Source organism: Phalangium opilio, unplaced genomic scaffold (genome assembly GCF_054372755.1).
Source record: "Phalangium opilio isolate 3A_F unplaced genomic scaffold, DU_Popi_V2 ptg000024l_1, whole genome shotgun sequence".
Lineage (NCBI taxonomy): Eukaryota > Metazoa > Arthropoda > Arachnida > Opiliones > Phalangiidae > Phalangium > Phalangium opilio.
Genome location: NW_028324155.1, coordinates 8771849 through 8797962, shown reverse-complemented (window position 1 = coordinate 8797962; position 26114 = coordinate 8771849). Strand labels below are relative to the sequence as shown.

General features: G+C 37.1%; 1 protein-coding gene and 1 long non-coding RNA gene across 3 annotated transcripts in view; one reads left to right on the top strand and one right to left on the bottom strand.

Moving 5' to 3' along the window:
* The window catches only part of FeCH (ferrochelatase, mitochondrial), a 28577-nt gene extending 2970 nt beyond the window's left edge, over positions 1-25607 (top strand). Inside the window, exons 2-10 of the mRNA XM_089868587.1 lie at positions 23119-23213; positions 23287-23353; positions 23427-23549; positions 23624-23772; positions 23845-23917; positions 23982-24147; positions 24728-25099; positions 25160-25219; positions 25292-25607. Of these exons, the coding sequence (XP_089724713.1) occupies positions 23171-23213; positions 23287-23353; positions 23427-23549; positions 23624-23772; positions 23845-23917; positions 23982-24147; positions 24728-25099; positions 25160-25219; positions 25292-25435 (1197 nt within the window). The 5' untranslated portion in view covers positions 23119-23170 and the 3' untranslated portion in view covers positions 25436-25607. The remainder of the gene's footprint in view (positions 1-23118; positions 23214-23286; positions 23354-23426; positions 23550-23623; positions 23773-23844; positions 23918-23981; positions 24148-24727; positions 25100-25159; positions 25220-25291) is intronic.
* On the bottom strand, positions 19535-22171 carry LOC149692720 (uncharacterized). 2 transcript variants are annotated; one of them, XR_016382860.1, is made up of 2 exons: positions 20776-22171; positions 19535-19685 (listed from the first exon to the last, which is right to left on the bottom strand). It is a non-coding gene; the product is annotated as an uncharacterized LOC149692720 (long non-coding RNA). The 2 variants fall into 2 exon arrangements; XR_016382859.1 differs by lacking the exon at positions 20776-22171 and adding an exon at positions 19802-20010.
* Positions 25608-26114: the final 507 nt, after the last annotated feature.

Here is a 26114-nt window from a genome sequence, read left to right as displayed (position 1 = left end):
TATCTTGAAAAAGAGTCCGAGATCTCATCTGGTCCTAGTTCGGGAGAATAAATACCGGGAAATGTTAGATCATCTTATAAAACCCTTTAGGGCCTTGGGTCATTTCCTTCACTGATATTGCTATTGGCTATTGCACCCTCGAGGGGTTACCAATGAATAATTCATTCACGAAAAAGAACCAAAAATGATATTTACTTTTTTATATTTTAAGGATTTTGTTTGATTTTAGGTTGTAATATTAAAAGAGTTTTTAAAATTGTATATTTTGGTTTAACTCGGAAGAAATATATCAGAATATGAAGTGGTCCTTCCTGGTTATACCAGAAGTGAGATGAGACTAGAAGTGAAGGGCTCTAGCATTGATAGTAGATCCTGGCACTAGTGAACAAATTTGAGGATTTTATGCCGCTTCCATCCCTGCGCCTACACTAGAGATAAAAAAATTGGTCGAGTTCCAAAAACATTTCCTACCCCCTTCCCCTCAACCTAAAGCCGCGGAACAGGGACGCGGGTGCTGGAATCTAGTTCGGCCGTCTACCGCCACGAGCGTCTCACGTTTTGGAGGGAAAATTCAGAAACCGCTACCAGATGGCCAACCGTTGGTGTGTTATCAAGAATATTCACTTTCGCCGAGTGAAGAATTTGGTTAGCTCAGTACTTCTGGTCTCATCTCACTTCTGGTTATACGTATATATTCCTGATAGTACCGAGGTGACAATCACTCTGTAAGAATTATTACGATATACTCTTGAATTTTCAAAACCCAATGTTCATTGATTGAAATATAACGACTTTCACCTTGTCAACGTAAAACACGCTCTTGAATTCCGAATAAATCCGAAACTCAACTCGGGGTTACAACAATATTTGTTGTAGTGTCAACCCCCTTAGCCGTATCCTGTGATAATATTAACCATATTTGAGTTACGAGGTAGCGGTATAGTCCGTGTGTCAATTGGCCATCAGCTATCGTCGAGCGGTCAGGGAAACGGGCGCGCGGTAAAAGGTTAATTGGCCATTGGTGTGGATGGAGAGTTGACAACAGGCCGCTGTAATTCATCCCACGCTATCAAAGAGAGTGGTCAAGCGAGACCCCAGTCACCTCCCCCCATCCCAACCCTTGAACCTTTACAACGGAAACCCAAGCCGCGAAACTACCGCCAAATAATGTATACTGTAAGAAGGTGGGTTCCATTCAATAGAATTGGATAACGATGGTAACCGTCTAGGGACCCCAATATCAACTATACACAAAGAAAGTTCCTGACCACCGAGAATAGACAGATAGGCCTTATTCAATACGAGAAATCTCAAACTTTCCAAAACCAATAGTTTTGCGGCTCAAAATGAAAATGAATCAATTAGTCTTCAAGAAATGCGTGTTTAATGTAGGCATTTCATCGGGCAATCTGCCTTAACCTTTTGACCCCGCTTAAACCGCAACTCTTTAAAGGGTCAGATCGAGCCGCGACCCTTCCAGCTGTCAATGACAATGTCCCTTAAACGTTCCTAACGAAGTTTATTTGTCGTATTAGGAGATAGGTTCCGTGTAAAAACACTCTGAATTTCTTTTCTCGGCCTGATTTGCTGAAACGAAAAAGCTCCTCGGAAGCTTTTTGCTGAGAGATATGTCCTCAGGGGTGAAATAGCGTCAAATATAAACGTCGTCGTACGGCGCGATGACTCCGATTGCTTGGAACCCGAAATCTCGCGGGAATGTTTCATCGAGCTCTTTGGAGCTCCGCACGAGATCAAAGATCTAATTTACCGCTTCAGGGGGATTTTGGGTCCTGAACGCTTACGCCCTTTTTTATGACCTCGTGACATTGCGCCACGTAACTTTTAACCCCCACCACCCCTTCACTCTCTCGAGCCTCGGTGATAATACTATCTCGCGACGTGGGTGGAAAAAAGAGCTATCGATGCTAAGAAACTATAATCATTCAAAATCAAACGATCTATGGATCCTTTTTCAGTCACAAAAATGAATTAGTTTGGACTGGTGTATTATTTTTGCCAAGTTTTATAAAGTTTCAAACGCGAATTAATTGAATTAAGTATAAATTTTGACACTTATTCTTTATATATTCTACTATATCTCAAAATTAGGTAATGTCAGTAAGCTCATTTTAAATTTTCTATAAATAGTTTTTACTAAAGGGATAACTAGATAAAATTCCTTCCCACTCTCTAAACTTCAACTTCGGTGCAGTGTTGTCAGCCAAAGTACTGATTTGAATTGAACTGCAAGCTTCTTCTTCTTGCCTTTAAACCCTATTAAAAATTCCCTTTATTGAACTCCGTGTTGTAAATAATTAAATGATATAAGGCGTCACTATCTCTTTGAAATATCGTCAGACGCGCGTATTCTGCCTCTTGGCGCCCAACCAATATTGCATTTATAAATTTTAACTTAATCTTGATCGCGTCGGAAAGTTAAATATTTTTCGGGAAGAAAAGTTTCGAGGCGGTTAAAATTATCGGAATTTCGATATTACTAAAATCAAATCAATATAAATTAAACGTTCGCTAATCAAAGATGGCAAGGCTTAACCCAGTTACCTTTTCCCAGCATGCCTCGAGCCAAATCACGAATGGGAATTGTAAAGTAGGCGAACGACGCCTTTTCTCTTCTAACTCTAAGAATGCGGGGGGAGAGAGACTGACTTTTCTTTCAATCCGCGTACGTCCACCTCGCTCGTAATTAAGATACGCTTCTTAATTATCGACTCTAATTAATAACTCGGTTTGCCCTCCCCTCCCCTTCCCCTATTCCCCCATGCTTCGGATCTTTTCTAAGACGGGTTCCGCCTACTCATTTTTGCCGGAAGTGACGTCACTACGGTCATTTCGTCGGGGTTAAAAATAAGTTGACTACGTGCTCGCCTAGACACTGTAATTATAGCTAAGATCAAAAGTATCCTAACTCGATATTGGTCTGTTTAATTCTATTACCCATAATACCCTTGGTCGAAAGTTGTAGCCTGCTGTGTCTGTTATGGCGTTTTCGCATTCGCGATGGATATGTGTATGAAATACATTTTAAATTTACGAGTATAGCCCTCTTTTGATATCCGTTCCGAGGTTAGAGTCCATTTGTCAGTTGACCCCCCTTTAATTGGCTCCAATTTCTTCGCTCATTTTTCCCGGACTTTGTTACCGGTGTTAACTCCCTTTATCAGCGTGGCTGGCGTACAGTGTACTGAAAAGTATGATTAAAAATAGGGTCCCGTCGCCGATATTTTAAATACTTTAGGAACCCCTACCCAGAGAACGTGTACTTGGGTAAATGGATATGTCTTTCTTCAGAAGTGAGATGAGACTAGAAGTGAAGGGCTCTAGCATTGGTAATAGATCCTGGTATTAGTGAACAAATTTGAGGATTTTACGCAGCTTCAATGGCGCCTACGCTAGAGAGAAAAAATTTGGTCGAGTTCCAAAAACATTTCTTACCCCCTTCCCCTCAACCTAAAGCCGCGGAACACGGACCCGGCTCCTTGAATCTAGTTCGGCCGTCTACCACCGCGAGCGTCTCACGTTTTGGAGGGGAAATTCTGAAACCGCTACTAGAGGGCCAACCGTTCTTGCGTTATCAAGAATATTCACGTTCGCCGAGTGAAGAATTTGGTTAGCTCAGTACTTCCAGAAGTGGTATGAGACTAGAAGTGAAGGGCTCTAGCATTGATAGTAGATCCTGGCACTAGTGAACAAATTTGAGGATTTTATGCCGCTTCCATCGCGGAGAGAAAAAAATTGGTCGAGTTCCAAAAACATTTCTTACCCCCTTCCCCTCAACCTAAAGCGGCGAAACACGGACCCGGCTCTTGAATCTAGTTCGGCCGTCTACCACCGCGAGCGTCTCACGTTTTGGAGGGGAAATTTCAGAAACCGCCACTAGAGGGCCAACCGTTTGTGTTTTATCAAGTCTTTTCACTAATGCCGAGTGAAGAATTTGGTTAGCTCAATACTTCTAGTATCATACCACTTCTGGTACTTCTGGTCTCATCTCACTTCTGCTTTCTTGTACGTATAGCGAAAAACTCCCAAAATATACCTACAGAAAGCGTTATTAGAGTAGTTGACCAATGGCCATGCTGGTTAGGTTACGTTTTAGGTTTCAACGCTGTTTAAGCAAAAGTCATTTGAACTTATGGCTTCTGCACAATCTCAGTCTTCAAAATTATTCTTTGATTTTTTTTTCTTTCTAATATTGAACTCCGAAACTTTGGTAACTCATAATCTAGGTATTTGCGGGTTATTCCTTTGTCAGTTCATTGTTCTAAAATAGGCCCCAAATCTCGATTTAATATTTAAATAATTCAAATCCTGGCGGTGCAGAGGCTCTCTCCTTTCATTGTAGGCGAAAAAGATAAGCTTTGTAAATCTGTCTGAGTATATACTTGCGATTCAATTGTTAAGCGACTGAGAGAATGAGAGAACCCCCCCCCCGGGTCTTAAGTTATTTATCCATCTTGAAATCCGAATGCACTCCCTATCTATATACGCGTAATGATTAACGCCTTATCTTCATTCGTTTTAGTAACATGGACGGAGTAAAAATTTTAGTTTAAAATCTCTCAGTGGATGGATTCAATCCGCGGGGCCCGCGTCTTTTATTCAACTTAACGCCATTCCAAAATTTCATTTGCATGACTATCTCGTAGAATCCAGTTGTAAGATTATTTTTAGGGACTAACTTAGGACCACCAATGTCTAGCTAAGCTTTGGAGGCTTTCCCGCGCCTTGGCAATGGCTATTACCGCGGATTTTCCGCCAACGTCAATCATTTTTTTTTTAATTCCCCTCATAGTGTCCGAGAAAAATAGACATTATTAGACCTACAAGTACAACTCCAGCTTTAGTTAAGTTTAATACTGGTTTTCTTGATTTGGGTAATTAGTACTTTTAGCTTTGAGTAATTGTTATTATCGTAAGACACGTAACGCGACTATTTCTGTCTTTCTGTGAGTAACGCTTTGCGAAAAAAAAGATGGCGCGTACCCATCTCTTTATCGCGGTTTAAGTCAAGAAGGGTATTGTTTAAAAAATAAAGAAACAAAGAGGATTAAGTTATGGAGTAAAAGACATTAATGATTAACGGCGAATATTGTGTGGGAGACAATTCAGCTTTCTCCTAAAAGCCAAAAAAAAATTCTTTTCTTTTCTAACTAATTTTAACTTTTCTTGGAAACTTCTTTAATTGAGAAACTTTTTCTTAGTTGTTCCTTAATGAGTTTGGTTACTTTAACTTTTAATCGCGCAAATTTTTGGTTTCAGTTTTTTATTTTATTTTCTGTTTTTTTTTCGTCCAAGTTATTAATTTGTTTCCAATCTTATTGGCTATGTACAATTATCGTTCAAATTGTCCTTTTACATAAATATATATTTCCAAGGCCCTCAAATACTATAAAGGAGATTGGGTGGAGAGGGGTACATTGGGGTGGCGAGTTGTTTATAAAATATTTAAGAATGACACGGGCTAGATGTTAGGATTAGTTGGGCTTACGGGTTAAAAGCGAAAACTTACGAACCCTAAACGAGTTTAGCTACCCGATAATAGAAAAACCATACGTACTTAAATACAAAACACAGACACGCCCAAGCAACAAAAAAAATAAGAAGGTAAGGTGGAAGCTAGTATGACTGGTGACGGAGCAGGGACACCTTAAAAGTAGTTCACTATTGTCTATTGTTAGATCAGAAAAACACGCGATACGTTTTATCCACTGAAACGCTTCTCAAGTAGCTCTCCAAGAAACCACCCTCACCTACAAGTACTTAGATCTAGTGAGGAAAAGAAAGAGGGCTTTCATTTTGGCGAAACAGAACGGACGAAAATAGTTCCGCGGAGGAATACCCCTGGGGAAACTTACAATGGGGTGGTTTTTCTCTTGCCATTTTTTTAGAGATAAAAGATAAGCTGTTAAAATTCACAGGTGAATATTTTAAAGTATTTTCACCACCAAAGTTTATATCCCGCAGAAATTCTTATATTATTATTATATATTATTCAACATATGGTTTATAAGGACCCCGAATAAAGAAACTAGAAAGTAGTATGAAGCGCTGAAGTTTAATTTTCTTGGTTTCCCACGCAATTTGACGATCTTACGGGGGACACAGAAGATAACCTATTACGATGAGAAATGACGAGAATCGTCTCGATTCATCAGGTTTTTCTGGCAGAAAGAAATTAGAAATAAGCAGCGGGAAATCTAGAACTCTAGTTTCTTATATATATATAGTTTCAAAAGACGATCCTGGACTATCTAAGATCTTATATACAAATCACGTGGATCAAAATGTCAATGTCACAAACTACTATACGCGTTTCGAATCGAATTCTCAAAATTTCCAATTTGTCCAACCCAAGTTGACATTTGAGACACGGAGTAAACGTTAATTTGTAAATTGTAAAACACCAATTGAAATTTTCCCAATTTTATCCTTTAAATAGAATTAGGCTTAACTGATCATGTCACGTGATCCCTTTTCCCGCGCGCCCTTTCAATCAAAATTAACGCGCGTGGCAACGAATCAGACTTCTCGCGCTAATTGAAAAATTATTCCTCATGCAAAATAATTCGATTTCTAAATATAGGCCTAGAGATCTTTTAAAAATAATTCCCTTCCTATGGATAATTTCCCGAAAATAGAGGGAGGGTAGGATTAGAAGGTAGCGCCGCTTCACCGCGTTTTCACAATAATCTTCCACGTCCAACTCTATTTAAACCTTTATAGAGAATATTTAAATTCCATCAATATTCACCGGTTAATTTTTAGGGATTTCTTTTGAAGTGTTAATTAAAATTTAACTGGGTTTTGTGATTTGGGAATAATAATAGAATCTTCTGGATCTATCATCTCGTCTATTTATAAGATACTTAACATTATTGTCAAATTTAAATAAATTGTGACAAAAGAGAATTTCGCCTTGAAGCGAGTTAGAAATGAATGGGCGGAAGGATATAGGGGACTATTTATTCTAGATTTATCTTAAACTAATAGCCGGCGGGAACTATTTTCAACACCTCTTCCTCCTCTCGCTCGCGTTGTGTTACACGAGCTTAAAGCGTTATAAATCAAGTGAAAAGGTTATCTGGGAAAGAATGACTATTGACACCACGCGGCGCGCTTATACTTTTAATATAGTTACAAAAGAGCAGAGCGAGTTTGTTTAGCTACTTGGCTTTAGGCTTTTTATAGACTTCCCCTTGTATTTCAAAATGATAAACGTCAGTCGAACGATGTCGCCTTAATCCGACTTAATCTAACTGTAATAAATTTAAAAGAAATATGTTTATATTAATTTCGTGTCGTTGTCAAGGTGATGAATGAAAGACTACGAGAGGGACTTTGAAGTCAAATATTCTGTGGTTGTCGTTTTGTGTTTTCTTTCCAGATGGCAAATGTTTTTGTGGTTTTGCCAAATTACATCCTAATTGACGTAACATCAAATTCATAATAAGTTCGGCGGTCCTCGTTTAATAAAAATGTTAGGGTAGGGATTCTATCAGATCTATCTTTTAGGGTCTCTCTCTCCTAAATTGATTACGTTTTTGGGATCGCGATGGCGGGAAAAAGAATTGGGAGGTCTTATTCCTTTTACACATAAATTGACCCTTTCAAGTAAAAAGATTCATTCAAGCTCCCAATACCTTCTTAGAACCTTGTCACGTCAAAAAAACAACTCAATATTTGTAATTGGCGTTATTAGGTTGCCATATTTCCGGGAAATAATTTGGGGAATTTAGAAAATAGGACAAAATGGTCAAGGAATTAGATTTCTCGATTTGGTCTATACGAAAATGATAACGTATTTTACAGCGTTGATAATTAAGAGTTGACACAATTAAATTCTTAACAGATATAATGCGAACATTATTAATTAGGGAAATTCACTTGAAATATTCAGGGGAAAAAACCTAGATAAGTCAGCTAGGAATTCATTTCAATCTGAAGATTATTTCAAATTGTGGCAACCCTGTCAACGCTCCAATCAAAAATATCCGTGGATCGTATATAGTTTAGTTTATCAAGGTGTTAAGTGACTATAGTTGCTGGAATCGAATTCAAATTAAAAATCAATCATCCTTATTAGATTTTCGGTGCAATTTAGTCTTTAAAGAAAAAAAGATCAAACGTACGTCATAAAATTTGCTTATTAACTAAAGTTATTGAATTGGGTTTTCAACGTCACAAGGGCAACCTTCGAAATAATGCCCATATGACTAAAGAATACCTATTGTTGCGGGTTAAAAGCGTTTAATTAGTAAGTTTGTGTGTGGAGGGGAAGGGTTAATTGTAATCAATGGAAACATTATAGTTCTACGTCATCCATTCACGGTGATTCGTCCCTTGAAATTTTAGAGAGAAATTTCGGTTGTTGAACTTTAAAGTTTTTGACAAAAATAAATATAATCTTCGCAAAGTGTATCGGTTTTCAAAATTCAATCAAAAGCTATAGTTTTCGGGATGCCAGTATCACTTTACTCGCGCTATACCTACCTTTTGAATTGGATTTATCAATAGCGAAAATAGTACTAGTTATAAAGCGCGGAATTTATATTGGGAAGACCGTGGCCATGCTTCTTACACGGTTTTTACTCTAATTCAATTAAAAGTATTGTATAGGTCGTCATAGCAAAATGATGATACAGTTGAAATTGAAAAAAAACAAAACAAAAAAAAAAACAAGTAATTTTCGTGTGATTGTTAGTTAGAAACGAATTTACTTCGTGGGATTTTGGTTGAAACTAGTTTTTTATGGTATCATTGGTTAAAAACCTGGTTTTTTATGGTATTATTGGTTAAACACATGGTTTTTTATGGGATTTTTGGTTAAAAACGTGTTTTTTTTTATGGGAGTGTTGGTTAAAAACTGGCTTTTTAATGGGATTGTTGGTTAAAAACGTGCTTTTATGGGATTGTTGGTTAAAAACTTGTTTTTTATGGGATTGTTGGTTAAAAACGTGTTTATTATGGGATTGTTGGTTAAAAACGTGTTTATTATGGGATTGTTGGTTAAAAACGTGTTTATTATGGGATTGTTGGTTAAAAACGTGTTTATTATGGGATTGTTGGTTAAAAACGTGTTTTTTATGGGATTGTTGGTAAAAACGTGTTTGTTTTGGGATTGTTGGTTAAAAACGTGTTTTTATGGGATTGTTGGTTAAAAACTTGTTTTTTATGGGATTTTTGGTTAAAAACTGGTTTTTTATGGGATTGTTGGTTAAAAACTGGTTTTTTTATGGGATTGTTGGTTAAAAACTTGTTTTTTTATGGGAGTGTTGGTTAAAAACGTGTTTTTTATGGGATTGTTGGTTAAAAACGTGTTTTTTATGGGATTGTTGGTTAAAAACGTGTTTTTTAGGGTATTCTTGGTTATAAACAGGTTTTTTATGGAATTGTTAGAGCAAGTTTTTTTCGTGAAATTTTGGTTAAAAGTTAATTTCATAGTGAGTAATTTCACGAAGAAACTATTGTAAGGGTCTTGAAAAGGTGCGTTACATATTAACAACAAGAATTGAAAGTTTTAATACTCACCGGTCAGCGTCAAGCAAGCGGCGATGCAAGTGACGAACCATGCCGTTTGCCAGCAACTGGAGTTTTTGCCGAACTTTCTTCCCATACCCGAGTGAAATTAATTTAATTCGCAACTTTATTATTTATTTGTTCTTGTTTCTTCTCGTTAAATTATTAATTATCAATTTATCGTATACTTTTTATTTTTTCGCGGAGATAGTTTTAAATATTTTTCAGCCAATAAGAACTCGGGGTTGTAAAAGAAAACTTTCGCAACTCCAAAATATTTTCAGTTTCAAATAGTTAATTCTTATCTCATTTCAATATATACTTAATATTGAAAATAATTTTGAAAGAAAACTTATTTAGAAAAAAGAAATTTGTAAAAACATGATTGGAACAAATTAAAATTTTTCGTAAAACTGATTAAGTTTCGGGGGAATCGGAGGTGTCCGGATAATTTTAACGACCGTTGGTTATAATTAGCGCAACAGGATGGGGACAATATTAGTTGTTAGATTGACCACTCGCGGATGTGTCCCGTTTCGGATGGGGTTCCTTTGACGCTCGCGAGATTTGCTCGCCCGCTCGACTCTGGCATCCAATCTGAGAAAATACTGAAGTAAGAGCCGAGCCGTTTCACGTATTGGCCTTTTGAACAGTCCCCTTTTACCTGACGTCACCAAAGCCACCACGAGAGCGCGCTCTTTTACCCTATACGTAGGCATGTGGTGGTACCTACGACCCACCCACGCCTATATTCACAAAAACCCTCCCCCTACGACAAATACTTCATTTATTTAATCGTAAGTTCCGCAAAAACTAATCCTAATTGTTCGTCTACTAATTTTTAAAATATAATTTGTTTTTGTTTTTTTTTTAACGCGAACGTCGAACGTCAAAGGGAAAGATGCTCACTAGATATTAATTATTAATTTTCATTTATTTTTAATTGAAACCTAATTAAACCGTCACCTATATGGTTTGTAGTACATATTTTGTGTGAGAAATATGCTGCATGCCACCTTCAATCTGTTCCCAATTAGTTTTTGGGGACAGGTGGGCTGGGGGAAGGGGAGGGAGGGCCAAATCAATTAAGGGTTGAACTGATTATGAAGAAATAATTTGAAGACAAAATTAAAATGAACTTCTTGTTCCTCTTTCCATCTTCCTGGATTATTTTTCTGGGGGAAAGCAACTTTTCAGAGATTCAAGTTTCCTAAAGATGGAATGAAATGTAGTTTAGTAACGCGTGGAGAATTTAGGCTTAGCCTAGCGTTATAAATCCAGGGGAAAAAAGACGGTGTAATTAATTTTACTCTCCCTTTAAAAGATGTAATTCGGGCTTTCTTCCAATGTTCACCTAGATTGAAATTGCTCGCAAAAATTTAATAAAGAAAATTTTTGATTTTACGCTAGACTTTGTTTAAAACATTCGTTTTCAACGTTCTTTTCTATTCTATTTTAATTTAACACTCATTTTTTGTTTCACGTTTGTCTCTTTCCTAAATCGATAAATAAATAAGATAAAGCAGACGAAAATTTCCTGAAAATCTTAATATAGTTTTACAGAAAGCAACCGACATATTCCTAATTTTTCAACCCCCCCCCCCCTCCAAAAAAAAAGTCACTTTTTTAACTTTGCTAAAATGTTTTTTTCTTTTTTTTTTAGAAAAATATGTAAAAATAAAGATATTTTTTTGCTGTTTTTGCTAAAACTTAAGGGTGCGTTAAAGGGAATGTAAATCGTGTAAATAACTGCGGTAAATTAATAGTATCATCGTAATATTTATAATTGAAGGGAATTTCACTATCCCTTTATTAAGGTTCCAAGGTTTTTTTTCCCCGGATTTATAATTAAAAGTTTGGTATAGGTTTTCTGTCACGAGTCTTATATAGTAAGGTTTGAATTTTCTCTTCCTCCACTTAATAAAATGTCCTTGACTGGTCCCTGTCCCTAGCTATTTTAAGGCCCCGGGGGGGGGGGGGGTATTCGCGCTCCCCGAGGGGAGGTATAACCAATCGGTAGCCTCAACTTGGGGCGACAAAACCAACCCGTAAGCAAACGCAAACAAGCGACTGATGCGTGGGAGTGGGATGGAAGAACCAAGCAACAACTTTATTCCACTCGAAAAATTGACCGCTCCACTTAATCTTTCGGTCACTTTTGGACCACCGGTCAGAAATGTTGGTTTTTAAGCTAATTGATTTTTATATTTAATTAACGTATCTCATCTTGGCCATTTCGTTAAAATGGTCCGTGGATGGAATAGGACGTATTGATCGTTATTACAATTACCAGAAGTGAGATGAGACTTGAAGTGAAGGGTTCTAGCATTGGTAATAGATCCTGGCATTAGTGAACAAATTTGAGGATTTTACGCCGCTTCAATCGCGCCTACGCTAGAGAGAAAAAAGTTGGTCTAGTTCCAAAAAAATTTCTTACCCCCTTCCCCTCAACCTAAAGCGGCGAAACACGGACGCGGGTGCTTGGATCTAGTTCGGCCGTCTACCACCGCGAGCGTCTCACGTTTTGGAGGGGAAATTCAGAAACCGCCACCAGAGGGCCAACCGTTGGTGTGTTATCAAGAATATTCACTTTCGCCGAGTGAAGTATTTGGTTAGCTCAGTACTTCTGGTCTCATCTCACTTCTGCAATTACTAAGTTAGTTAACCACGCACCTTCATGGTGGTGCCATTATTTTAGCTCGACTTTAGTTGACACGCGATTTTTTTCGGTGGTTCATATCCGGTCATATAAAAAAGGAACCAAAAACCGTATTCAATGCATGTACAGTATACCTACCATTTTCAAACTTTAAGCGTTTTGTTCTCGTACCCTTTTGCCAAATAGGTACGCTGTTATAAAATTTTTGTTTCGGTAAATCCATTTTTAACTGAGTGAATTTTGAAATTCAAAATTGAAGGAGTTGAATAAGATGTATGCTTTAGAAATATTTTCTATTCTTTCAAATTGTGTTTTGTTGTTCCCAGTAAAACTAACTGTTTGGTATAACGAGTGAAGTTCTAACAAGGTTTGCCTCTCCGTGATCTCAAAGGAAAAAAAAATGAATTCTTCCCACACTCGACTTCTTCTTGAGCCCTCAAAGTTCCAATAAACTCCGGAACCAGACTTTCCTAGAAGCTTTTTTTCTCTCGAGATTTCTATGAACTGGAAAATATTTTCTCAATTTGATGATCGGTTGAACACCTCTTTGGTGGTTCTTTAACACCTGTTACATTGTCGTTATAATCTCAACCGAAGTACTAGGCGCGTTGGTTGTGTCGTAACATATAGGCAGAAGTGAGATGAGACTAGAAGTACTGAGCTAACCAAATTCTTCACTCGGCGAAAGTGAATATTCTTGATAACACAAGAACGGTTGGCCCTCTAGTGGCGGTTTCAGAATTTCCCCTCCAAAACGTGAGACGCTCGCGGTGGTAGACGGCCGAACTAGATTCAAGCACCCGCGTCCGTGTTTCACCGCTTTAGGTTGAGGGGAAGGGGGTAAGAAATTTTTTTGGAACTCGACCAATTTCTCTCTCTCTAGCGTAGGCGCGATTGAAGCGGCGTAAAATCCTCAAATTTGTTCACTAATGCCAGGATCTATTACCAATGCTAGAGCCCTTCACTTCTAGTCTCATCTCACTTCTGATATAGGTCTTTAAAGGGGGATCATATTAACCGAATTCTTTCCAGGATAAAATTGATATGCTCCGTATAGCTCGTAAAGAAAATATGATTTTGATAGCGATGGACGTACTGTAGGTTTCATTTTGGCTCTAACTCCTCGCCTACTGGGGCGATTTTCAATTTGTAAACGCCGTTTTAAAGATAATAATGTCTACTTTAATCTCTCTCGGTAACTAATTTAAAGCAATACCCTTACGGAGATTCTAATAATAATCGTGGTAGTCTATATTTAGCCTACCTTAGTTAGGTACAGGCGTGACGCGGGTGGTAATTGTTACAGACCGTAAAAAAGAATATGAAAAACGAATAGGTTCGCCAATTAACGTTTTTGTAAATGTTACTCACGTTTCGTCATTCCGCCAAAATGGAATATCACCTTTAGTTTACCAGTTACAACATTCGTAAGTCTACCTTTAACAACGGTCTAAAGTTAAATCGTAACGAAATTAACCCCACGTGACTCGAGTGGTTTAAATTAAGACTTCAAAGTGTCGCTCGTTAGAATGTACTCCTAGCGGCTTCCCACGCTGTTTATATTAAATCATCTTCCGCGAATCGCGTGAAGGTTCTCTTAGAACTTTTCTACGAAATACTCTAGCTTCGTTCCCTGCTGCCTTTGTTAATGTCGTTATTGTTTGGTTGTTGAAAGGCAGCGAGATTCAACGCGCGATAAAGTCTATCGCCGGATCTCGCGAGCCCCTGTCACGCGCTGAGATTGGAGAGTTTGCGCGATACTTCTTAATGATAAATCGAGTAGTGACATTCAATATTGTCTCGCCATTGGGTCTAACGCTCTCAAAGGCAGCTTAATGCCTTAACATTGTTGTAAAGAGTTTGCATTTCTACCATTTTAACTTAAAGAGGCTATTAGAAAGGTGTTAAAAGTCGTCACGGACCCGGCCAATGCCGGAATTGAATCGCGGGCGCAAAAACTTGAGCTATAATTAGACTGGAAGGCTCTTGTTTCCGCTTTCATGGGGTGAAAATTAACTTTGACCACCCCCGGCCACTAGATGAGCGTAAACGCTTTTTTTTCTGTTTCAAAGGCCTTTTTAGTTACAGGATATCGCGGTGTATTATTAAGTCATTGCTAGCCCAATTCTACATAGCTATAAATAGGACCATAATGCGATGGAATTTACTTATACGCGTCATACAAGAGAATTATAATTATATTCAATGAAAACGCGTGTTTACTTTGTTTGCCCACAAATTAACCTTATTGGAATTGGTTAAATTAGGTTCAATTGGGAGTTAGGTTACCGTCTTCTAGCCAGCCTAAAACTTGCCTATCGTTAGTTTTTATCTATACTTGTTTTAGAACAAATGTTGTTTCTAAAAATATCCGTTTGCCCTTCCGGAATCTCGATTGAATTGAAGAGAGGTGAATTAAACGAAGCTGAGGTCGTTCTTTATCATTTAAATTTCCCTTTCCAGGTCGCTAACACACTCGTAACCTCGAACAGGGATTTCACTCTCTCTCTCTCTCCTCTCTAGTGTCGAACTAATTTGTGCAAATTAATCTTAACCGTAGCTTCCAAACGGCGCGTTTTAAAATCGAAATCTTTCTCCAAAGTCTGAATTGCTCCTAAAGTAACCTTTCGAACCGAATTACTTACACCGCAAATGGAAATTTATGCAAATTAGGTTATGTATGCCAGGTATGGGTAAAGCCAGCGCGTGGCTGAACCTTATATAAGTACTTCATCAAATATTGCATAATATTATGTACTTTAACCTTCTTTAACCGTACGAGGTCATATCCATCCGTTGACCCACTTGAGTCACGCACGATTGAAAGTGTATTTGGAAAGTGACCAACCCCTCGGAGTTATATTTGGCAAACAACAATTTCAAGGAGCTAATTTCTTTTTGATCTTCTTGTAATTGAAAATCTCGGTACCCAATCACGACTCGTTTGGTATTGTGGCCGAGAAAAGAATTGTGGTCAGATTGTCCGTGGATTGTCGGTTAATCTTTTCCGGATAAATTAGTCTCGGGGAGTGGTTGGTGTTATTTACTGATAGTTTTTAAGGGTCAGCCGTTACCAAGAAACGTGTTAGTTGTTACTAATAGAGATTCGTTTCTTCGTCACACCCGATGACCTCCAAATTGAGAGCAAATCTCTCAGTCTCAGTCTCTCTAGTCTCTTTTCCGACTTAAATAAAGCTTCTTTTATCACTTTAGGGGTCAACTTAAGTCTGACCTTTTTCTATCAGCGTCGTTTATTTTAGTTCCATCATCGGCTTGATACGACGCGAACCTGTTATTTTTCTTTTGGTTAATTAGTTATAGGGATACAAAGTTGGTGGAAATCATTATAACCAGAAGTGAGATGAGACTAGAAGTACTGAGATAACCAAATTCTTCACTCGGCGAAAGTGAATATTCTTGATAACACACGAACGGTTGGCCCTCTGGTAGCGGTTTCAGAATTTCCCCTCCAAAACGTGAGACGCTCGTGGCGGTAGACGGCCGAACTAGATTCAAACACCCGCGTCCGGGCTTTAGGTTGAGGGGAAGGGGGTAGGAAGTGTTTTTGGAACTCGACCAATTTTTTTCTCTCTAGTTTTAGCGCGTGGGAAGCGGCATAAAATCCTCGAATTTGCTCACTAGTGCCAGGATCTACTACCAATGCTAGAGCCCTTCACTTCTAGTCTCATCTCACTTCTGTTATAACCTTATTTGTCCTCTACTGAAAACATGGTTTTACAGTATTTAGTTACCAAATTGAACAACAACTTTGAAACGTTATCATATGATATAACTATGGTTTCCAGTAAAACCCTTTGGCCAAATTGTTGTAGAACGCATTCTATAGAGCCAAAACCTTGAATTATTTCAATAATTGAACGTCTTAACGGCAATTAAATCAATCGACAATTAAATTATTGGAATCCGGCCATTATCGAAACTGATTTTTCCTTCAATTAAGGCAGAGGCTCAACCCTTTGAATACAATCATAAAGGACTTTTAAAAGGTTGCTTAGAAACCGTATAATGCGCGGAAATGTATTCGTTTATTCCATGAATATTCAAATATACCCAATAATTCATGTTTGAACTGTATTATACCGTGCCGGTTATAGACCTAGTATCGATTCAATATTCATTGGAGAATAAATAAATTAATAATTCACGATTAGAACAGGCGCGCTCGTAGATATTGAACCGAACTCTATCGGGTGGATCCGAGATGTCTAATTCCCAAAATGCTTCGCCTTGTTTCGCGTCTTCAAAGTAAGTTTAACAAGTTCGGAGTCAACTATAGAGCAGAAATAACAAAGAGAGAGTGAAATATTTATTAAAAACGACGTCGTGTTAGGTTCTCGTTAAAATTTCAAGGAAATAATATCAAGACAACGAAACTCGAGGAAAACACTCCAACAAATTTCAAGAGTTTTAAATATTCTATAAGAACAACGTTGGTTGTTTGTTCATTGAGAGAGAAGTAACGCCTGGAAAAGCGGGCTAACAAAAACTACTCGTATACCTTTAACTCTATTGCTTCAATTCCATTGGACTGAAGGGAGTCAGTGTAAACTCTATTTTCGGACAAAAACGAATTATTTTAGAACGAATTTTAAGATGATGTCGGCGGAAGGACGCGTCGTTCGGTAATGCCTCGAAAGAGACTTTGTACCAGAGGCAAAGAGAAGTAAGAGAAAGTGAGCTAGGTGAGATGTTTGCGTCAGTCTGACTTTCTATCTAGTTTATTTGGTCGACCAATCACCGCTCCTCTTTATGACGCTCTATTACTTTCCTATTTTTCCAGTCGCCTTTGATGGTACCAGAAGTGAGATGAGACTAGAAGTGAAGGGCTCTAGCATTGGTAATAGATCCTGGCATTAGTGAACAAATTTGAGGATTTTACGCCGCCTCAATCGCGCCTACGCTAGAGAGAAAAAAATTGGTCGAGTTCCAAAAAAAATTTCTTACCCCCTTCCCCTCAACCTAAAGCTGCGAAACACGGACGTGGGTGCTTGATTCTAGCTTCCAAAGGGCTGGATTACAGGAGAACGCCTACCACCGCGAGCGTCTCACGTTTTGGAGGGGAAATTCTGAAACCGCCACTAGAGGGCCAACCGTTGGTGTTTTATCAAGAATATCCACTTTCGCCGAGTGAAGAATTTGGTTAGCTCAGTACTTCTAGTCTCATCTCACTTCTGATGGTACTCGATACCATCTCTACTAGCTTTTATTCAGATTTTTGATTTAATTTCTTAAGAAAATGGGAGAGGGTATTTTGTAGGAGAGACTGAGTAAGATCAGTGAATGGTTATTTTAACTAGAGTTGATCGCAGGCACCGCCTCCTAGGTAACGCGATTAAAAACTAGCAGCTTTAAAATCTTCACACTCTCTCGCTTCCTTCCTTGGTTTGATTCGGATTAGTGCGTGTGAATGAAAGAGGTTTACGATTATTGGAAAAATCGAATCGAGAGACTATCTTTTCAATCTGTGGTAGCGCCCGCCCGGGTAGTACAACTCTCCCCGCGTTCTTTAATTAGTGAACTTGCTCGCTCTTTGACCTCAGTGCCCTCTTCCCCCAACCCCTTAACCCGCTTTTCGTTAATTTCACGCCGCACTTTGCTCTCCGCGTAAAGTTGAACTCGGAACCCGAAGCTCGTAATTTGAAGTATCGACTGACTTTTTTGAACTTTACATCTCTAGATTGGTAACACTTCCATGGAATAATTGCAGGGTTTGTTGGCCTAAGTTTTCGTCTATCTAGTGATGAAAAATCCTTAGGGTTGACCTCAATGGTGGCTGAAAACTGAACCATACTTCTTGTTATTAGCTTCTAGATGTTTGCTTGTAAAACCGAATGTTGGCGTTGCACTTTTGAGCCGTATGCAAATTCGATTTGAACTTTATTATAGAACGGTTGATTCTGGCTAGAATAAAGAATTATTCCGCTGGTTTTGAGCGCTTTTCTTCCTTGTAACTGGTTTTTACTTTTGCGCTCTTTAGAGCTCGAAAGTATTGTTCCGACCTCTGTTGGCTGGACGGCTGGCTGGATTTGGTGTAACCGCATAATAAGATTCTTCATAAATAAACTTTTTGAATTTCAAATTTCCCGCGAATTTTCGACTCGAAATTCATCCGTAGTACACCTCACACCTCATAGGTGGCGTAACGTATTTAATTTCAATTGAAATTATTTTCCCGTCGGCGCCGGGCCTCGAACCCGCGATATCCCAATCCATACGAGACGTCAGTGAAGACGTCCGAGCGAGCGCGTTACCACGAAGCCACGCTTGCTTGTAATATAAAGCGAGATAAATTATACTGAAGAGAAGAAAGAGAGAGTTAGGATATGGACCCCCCCCCATCTCCCCGACGCCCGCACTTACTGCGTGGGTTTAGCGGGAGACGAGAGAGAGAGAACTGTGCAACTGTATGGACCCCCCACCTCCCCGACGCCCGCCACTGGATGCTGTCGAATATATATTGTATCGCGCTAGAGGAGGAGAGACAGTTGCTTGCAATTTTTTTTTGCAATTTATAATTATTATATATCTTTTTAATCCTAGGCAAGATTAGATTTCTACTTGGGAACTTAAACATTACAATTAATATTATCATATTAATCAAAAAAGAAATTAAGGTTCTCCCCGACAGAAGGCGCGCTAAGCAGAGAGAGTTTTCTAATTTCACCAATGATATCGTTTTTTAAGACTCGTCTGCTTAAAAGTTAGGCAGGTTGATTTACTAATAAAATTAAATGTATTAACAAAATGAAACTCGAGTCAGCGTTTTAAAACTATAACTAGTTTGGGACGGAGGTACCATTGCTCACTATTTGTTTGGCAAGTTTAAAATTAAATGATCACTTAACGGAACTGACATAAAATAATAGGTAGATTTTTGCAGAATTAAATTGCAGATTCTTTGCAAAATTAACTAATCATTTTGGCAGTTTCCGCTCTCGCTGGGTTCATCTACTAATAACAGTTACGTAAGTGATAATTATAAAAATAAAATCAACAATCTCATAAAATCAACAACTCAAAATATAAAATGAAATTTATGACCAAAATGAATCTAATTTCAATCAACGACAAACGGAATCAACGTGTTCATCTCTCCATCCACGGAAATATGAAATTTCTACATGAAACATGAAAGTGCTATCAACCTAACAATTTTTAGAAATGTAATTTTAATCAGTGAAACATACTCATTTAAAGTTAACTAATTATAAGTCTCTAATTTGATTATTATATTTAAAAAAAATTATATTATTTAAGTAATAAATTTAACGATGGTGTTGATAGTACCAATAGAGTATTCAAGGATTGATTACGTTAATATCAACATATCAAACAAAAAGTATTTAATTATAATTTGGAATTTCAATTTAAATTTATACAGTTTTTTAAATGCCCATTGAGATTCAGAGTCTGTCACTGAATGTTGAAGATCTCCAGTCTCTGCCAAGTGATTTAAATTTTCAGACCCTCTCTGTGGGAAAGGGGGAATTAAATTAACGAGACTTACAAACTGACATCATCCTTAAATTAAATAAGGATTATAAATTAAAATTTAAATCAAGGTATTGAAGGTTTAATTAACGTTACTTTGAAAGTATCGAATTAAAAATTTACAACTTAAGCTCATCAATAAAAAGAACATTAAGATAATTATTAATAGGCATAAACAATCATCAATAAAAAGAACATTAAGATAAATATTAATAGGCATAAACAATCATCAATAAAAAGAACATTAAGATAATTATTAAAAGGCATGGGCATGGACAATTTTACTCGGACCCCGAGTCCCCGAGTCCCCGTCCCCCCGTCCCGATACACTAAAGACCGAGGCTTAAACCTCGTAGCTCGCGGCCATCTTTATTGTTTACATCATGGGCTCGTCACTACAGGGTAGGAAATAAGACAGGTTTACAAGTCCCAAACCAGTTTATTAATTGCTCGGACCAGTTTATTTATTCCAAAAGTTGGGGTCAGTGGTATCAGGGAGCACTTTATTAATTAGGGTTTTTGGAAAAAATAGACGGTGGGACCAGTTTATAAATTCGGGGTTCCTTTTTAGAATTTTTCTATCTCAACTCATTTTCTACCAATTCTACTCCTAGGTAGTTAGTACTCCTTGGCTACAACTTCCCTACAAAAGTTTTGTATTCTATTGACTATTGATCTTGTCTAGCGTCTATACTCTAGAATGAGTCTCTTGTAGTCGACAGTCTAGACCATAGCCAGTACTAGTTGTCAGTAATCGTATTTCTCAGTAGTGCATGGTCACATTACAAGATTTTGATCTGGCTTACTGATAGCGAGAGAAGATATTGCCGCTGAATTTATGGAAAATGCAATAAGGAATAAGGCTAGTTCAGAAAAGGATTAAGAACTTCAAATATCATTAGACATGTTGATTGATATTTAGTGGCAACTAGTTGAAAAATTGTGATAAGAAATAAAAGTTAACTGTTATGGATTGTTATATGCTACTTTTTCCTACAGTAAAAAATTCAAATTCAATTAGAATTTCCAGCTTCTTTACTTTTGTGTCTTTACGTGCTTTTTATTCTCACCATTTTAGAAATTTAATTTATAGTGGGACCGGTAAAATAATAATTAATGCGAGGGTCACTGGTCCCAAGGACCACCACCACATCCGCAACACCAATTCGCCGCAACCCACTCCGAAACAGACGAGCGCCTGAAAGGCTCAACCTATGAGACAGCAGCTAAACCAAGCTAAACAAACTTTTCACCATAATAACAATAACCTCATAAAGGACAGTATAAATAATGACTTTAAACAAACTTTTCACCACAATAACAATAACCTCATAAAGGACAGTATAAAATAGTGACTTAAACAAAGTTAAATCTGAATTACAATCTACCTCATTAAGCTCAACCAAACTGTTACAAATGCATAGCGCAATATTACAAGTTGCCAATGATCTTCGAATTTTATTGTTAAACCCTCACATTATCTTAAGACTCATACAGTCACTGGGTTTTAATCTCACGGGAGAGTATTGCTATATTCGTAATTCCCGCCTATTCCAAACACAACCTAGATGGCGCCCCATCCTCAGATATCGATTGATTGTAACCCCCATTTTCTAATTGTCTGTTTACCAGGCAAATTCAAGGGGGGCTGCCATTGCGTCTTAGTAGTTTTTGATACCGCCATCTAGCGTCGAAGTAAAGCGTAAAATTCGGTATTTTTGTCTCTTTAAACGTCGGTGTTTAAAGCCATCTAGCGTTCAAAAGCAGGAAGTTCAAAACCTTCGTCTGAAATCCTTTGGCTCGGTGAATCCGATGATTTGAACATATTTTTTAATTCTCATTGGTAATTAGTAAGTTTTGAAAAGTAAAAATGGCAAGCTGGGGTAGAACATGTTCCGTTCTTGGCTGTAAAAGTAGTGATAGGGATTTAAGGGAGTGGAGATCATGGGTTTGCAAACTTCATTCGGGACCTGACAAAGGGTTAACTCTGTGTCATAAAGATTGTTGTTGTCCGCGGCCATTTTTAAAATACGGAATAAAATCAAAGTACAGAATTCGCTCATTAGATGGCGATTACCAAAAACTACTCACATTTTAAAAATGGGAGGTAACCTCGTACATCGCGTATAGGAGAGAACACTCCTCGCTTCTTTATCCGCACTCAAGCGGCATCCTTGCCACCCAATGTAACGAATGACCATAATCATATGGTAGAATAAATCTTGGATATTGATTAGTATATCTAGCCTAATTAATCCACCAAGACTTGAACACTACAGTTAATTACTTATTTAATTAAACTGTAAACCAAATTCTTACTAGATTGGTTTTATTCATAATCGGAATGCTATTTTATAAACAATGGAAAAAAACCTGAAAATTATAAATTTGTCGGGGTCAATGAATATAGTAATACTAATTCTAGTCACTAGAGGGCGCGCAAAAGTGTAATCTGGCCGGGGCCATCTTGTTAACTTTACGGGCGACAAATTTCTTGTGTTTTTCAAAGCCAATTAGAGCCGTATTTTTTAAAAAAAAAGGACCACGATAATCCCGATTTAATGAGACAAGTGTCGACAAAATAGTTTTAAGCCGATCGACAATGTGACGACTTTTTTTATTCAAACTTCAATAAATCAGAATAAATTGGTTTATTTAAAATTAAATATAAAAAATTAATTGAATCTTTTAAGTTTTGGGACCTAATCGAATTGATTTTATGAAAAACATTAATAGTTTGTGAAATTTAATTAAAACAAACTTTATTTTGTAACCGATTATGTAATTTTTAGAGCAATGTCGGCTTTCAGGCTTTGGCTTTATAAGTTACTATGGAAATTTAACATAAGGTGACATTACTCTTGAATCTTGCTATTTCATCCAATCAAGATCTCTCCCGGAGAAAGTGTAGTCAAGGAGGATAATATGGAGGGCCGACTTAGCCTTTGGGGGGTGTTAAGTGATTTTTGGAGCTCGATCCTGCTGACACCTGGTTCATTTACGGAAAACTATTGGTTTGGCGGGGGGGTGAGGTAGGGGGATATTTTTTTTGGCAAATCGCGATGGCGGACCGAATATGTTGCAGACGACAAAACATTAGTTTTCCGCAGATGAACCAGGGGCCACTAGCGTAAGCAGGGCTACCAGTCACTTTCCTAAAATTATACTAAGTCGGCCCTCCATATCAGGCTGGGAAATAGCACACTTCCTCTGGTCCAAAACCAGTTTATTAATTGCTTGGACTAGTTTTTTAATTCAAGAAGTGGGGGTTACTGGTCCTCGGGACCAGTTTATTAATTGCAAATCTATTGGAGAGCAAAGGCTGGGACCAGTCCGGAGACCAGTAAATGATTTCAGACACTAGGGGGTCACTGGTCCAAAGGACTAGTTTAAAAAATATCCTTATTTCCCAGCCTGCTATCCTCCTTGGTGTCGTCTGCTTACATCCATTTCCTGGGGAGAAAAATGGCTTCTTGTACACGTTTCATTCTGGGAAATAATGTTTCAAGTAATATTCTAATTTAATTACCATTTAAATCCAGCTAAATCTTCTTTAAATTAACAATTTTACTTGTTTTTAGAATTGTTATCACCTTGTCGTTCGATTTCAACGGCGCAAAACCTCTTTAATCCGAATCCGAATCCAAAGTAAGCCAAGGCTTAATGACTTAAATCTTAATGACTAGCGTATTAAAGTGAAATAATTAATTATGTAATATAGAAACAATGTTAAAACCGGTATATTCATGTTAAACATGGGTGGACCGAGTAAATTAGATGAAGTTGAAGCATTTTTAACCAGGCTCTTTACTGATAAAGATATTATTCCATTACCTTTTCAAAGGTACATTAATTTTGACTTCAAACTCTTAATATTTTTAAATAAAGATATAGACTAAGAAAACAATAACTCATTAGTAAACTAGGTCCATTAATTGCTAAGCGACGAACTCCAAAAATAGTTGAACGTTATCGCGAAATTGGAGGAGGTTCACCTATTTTAAAATGGACAAATATTCAAGGGGAATTGATGGTCAAACTTTTGGACCAAATTAGCCCTGAAACAGGTTAATATTATAATTATTATTATAGTAATTAATGAATTTAATTTACTTGGCTTAATTTTAACTCTAAATTAGCTCCTCATAAACATTATGTTGGTTTCCGGTACGCTGACCCATTAACTGAAGATACTATTGCCCAAATGGAAAGGTTTTAAAATTTAATTTAGCTTTAATTGAGATATTTTCCCTTACTAATTATTAATTATAATTAGGGACAATGTAGAAAGAGTCGTGGCATTTTCTCAATATCCCCAATATAGCTGTGCCACAACTGGAAGTAGTTTAAATGCAATTTACCGTTATTGCAAAGAAAATAAGGATTCAAAACTAAAATGGAGTTTCATAGACAGATGGCCACTTCATTCTGGCTTTATAGATGTAATTATGTTTTATTTTTCACTTAAAGGGAGGGTGAAGTGGAAAATCAAGTGATTTTTTATTGATTCTTCTACTAATTATAAGACCAGCCTGCATAGTCAAACATTCAGGAAATACAGATTCCGAATGATTTTAAAATTCAAATTACGTTCAGATTTTAAGGATAATTTTAAAGAAGGTCCTCCGACCAATCGCGTAACGCCCTACCTTTATATTAACAAAATTCTCATGGCACGTTCCGCATTGAATGAAATTTATCACGAGATTTGATAAAATTAGGCGCGCGACGTGACAATCGTGGCGCGAGACATGGAGCATGCGTGCCACGAGAATTTTGTTAACAAAAAGGCAAGGCGTTACGCGATTGGTCGGCAGTCCTTCTTTAAAATTATCCTTAAAATCTGAACCTAATTTGAATTTTAAAATCATTCGGAGTTGGTATTTCCTGAATGTTTCACTATGCAGACTGGTCTTATAATTAGTAGAAGAATCGATAAAAAATCACTTGATTTTCTACTTCACCCTCCCTTTAAGAATAATATAATAACATAATTTAACCTATTTTTGATCTAAATTTCAGTCTGTAGTTGATTTAATTCAAAAGAAACTCCAAGAATTTCCGGAAGACGTTCGTGCCAGAGTAGTTATTTTATTCTCAGCCCATTCTTTACCAATTGAGGCTGTTTATCGGGGCGATCCCTATCCAACTGAAGTGGCGGGAACAGTTTTAAGGGTAATGGAAAGACTGGGGAACACTCATTCTTATAGGCTAGTTTGGCAATCCAAAGTTGGACCTAAAGCTTGGATGGGACCCCCAACTGACGGAGCCATGAAAGAATTGGCCAAAAAGGGAGTTAAGAATATCTTAGTGGTACCAATTACATTTGTTAATGAACATATTGAGACTCTACATGAATTAGATATTGAATACGGAGCTGAATTGGCCAAAGAGGTAAATAAGTACTAATTTTTATGATTTATTTTAATTAATCCTGAATTTTATTAATTAAAGGCTGGAATTACAAATTTGAAAAGAGTTTCAACTCCAAATGATCATCCATTATTTATAAAGGTTAGTGAATTAATTTAATTTAATTCTAATGCTAATTTTAAATATTTTCCCATTTAAATTATTTTTTTTTAGGGTTTAGCAGAAATAGTTAAGAGCCATTTGGCTTCCAATCAAGTTTGTTCCCGTCAGTTACCATTAAGATGTCCTTTATGCGTTAATAGTTCTTGCCAAACAACTAAAGATTGGATTAAATCTCTTCAAAAGCATTTATCTTAGATTATAAACTTAGTTTCAATTTAAATTTACTTAAATTTAAGTAATTAGCAATTCTTCCGGTATTAAATGGCGATTTTTTTTTATGATTATTATTATTATATTGGTTAAGTTATCAAAATATAAGATTGTTGTAATTAAAAAAACAATTAAAACCTTTAATTACTCATTAAAATTAAGCCTATAAATAAATTTTTCAGCTGAGATGTCGTCAAGAAAAAAAGTAGGTGAAATTTTTTCATATATTAACCACCCTAAAAGCATCAACCCAATATCCCTGAAAAACCTCAGGTTTCCAGAAGGTTAAAAACGTAAAATAAAAGTCTGTTTTATCAAAATGGTTCTTATATTGGTTAAGTTATCAAAATATAAGATTGTTGTAATTAAAAAACAATTAAAACCTTTAATTATTCATTAAAATTAAGCCTATAAATTAATTTTTCAGTTGAGATGTGTCAAGAAAAAAGTAGGTGAAATTATTTCATTATTAACCACCCTAAAAGCATCAACCCAATATCCCTTAAAACCTTAGGTTTCCAGAGGGCTAAAACGCAGCCCACTCGATCACGCAAGTTGCACGCGCTATACGTGCAACTTGCGTGATCGAGTGGGCTGTGGTTAAAATAAAAGTCCGTTTTATCAAAATGGTTCAAATTTCGTTTGATAGGTGATATGTCAGGGA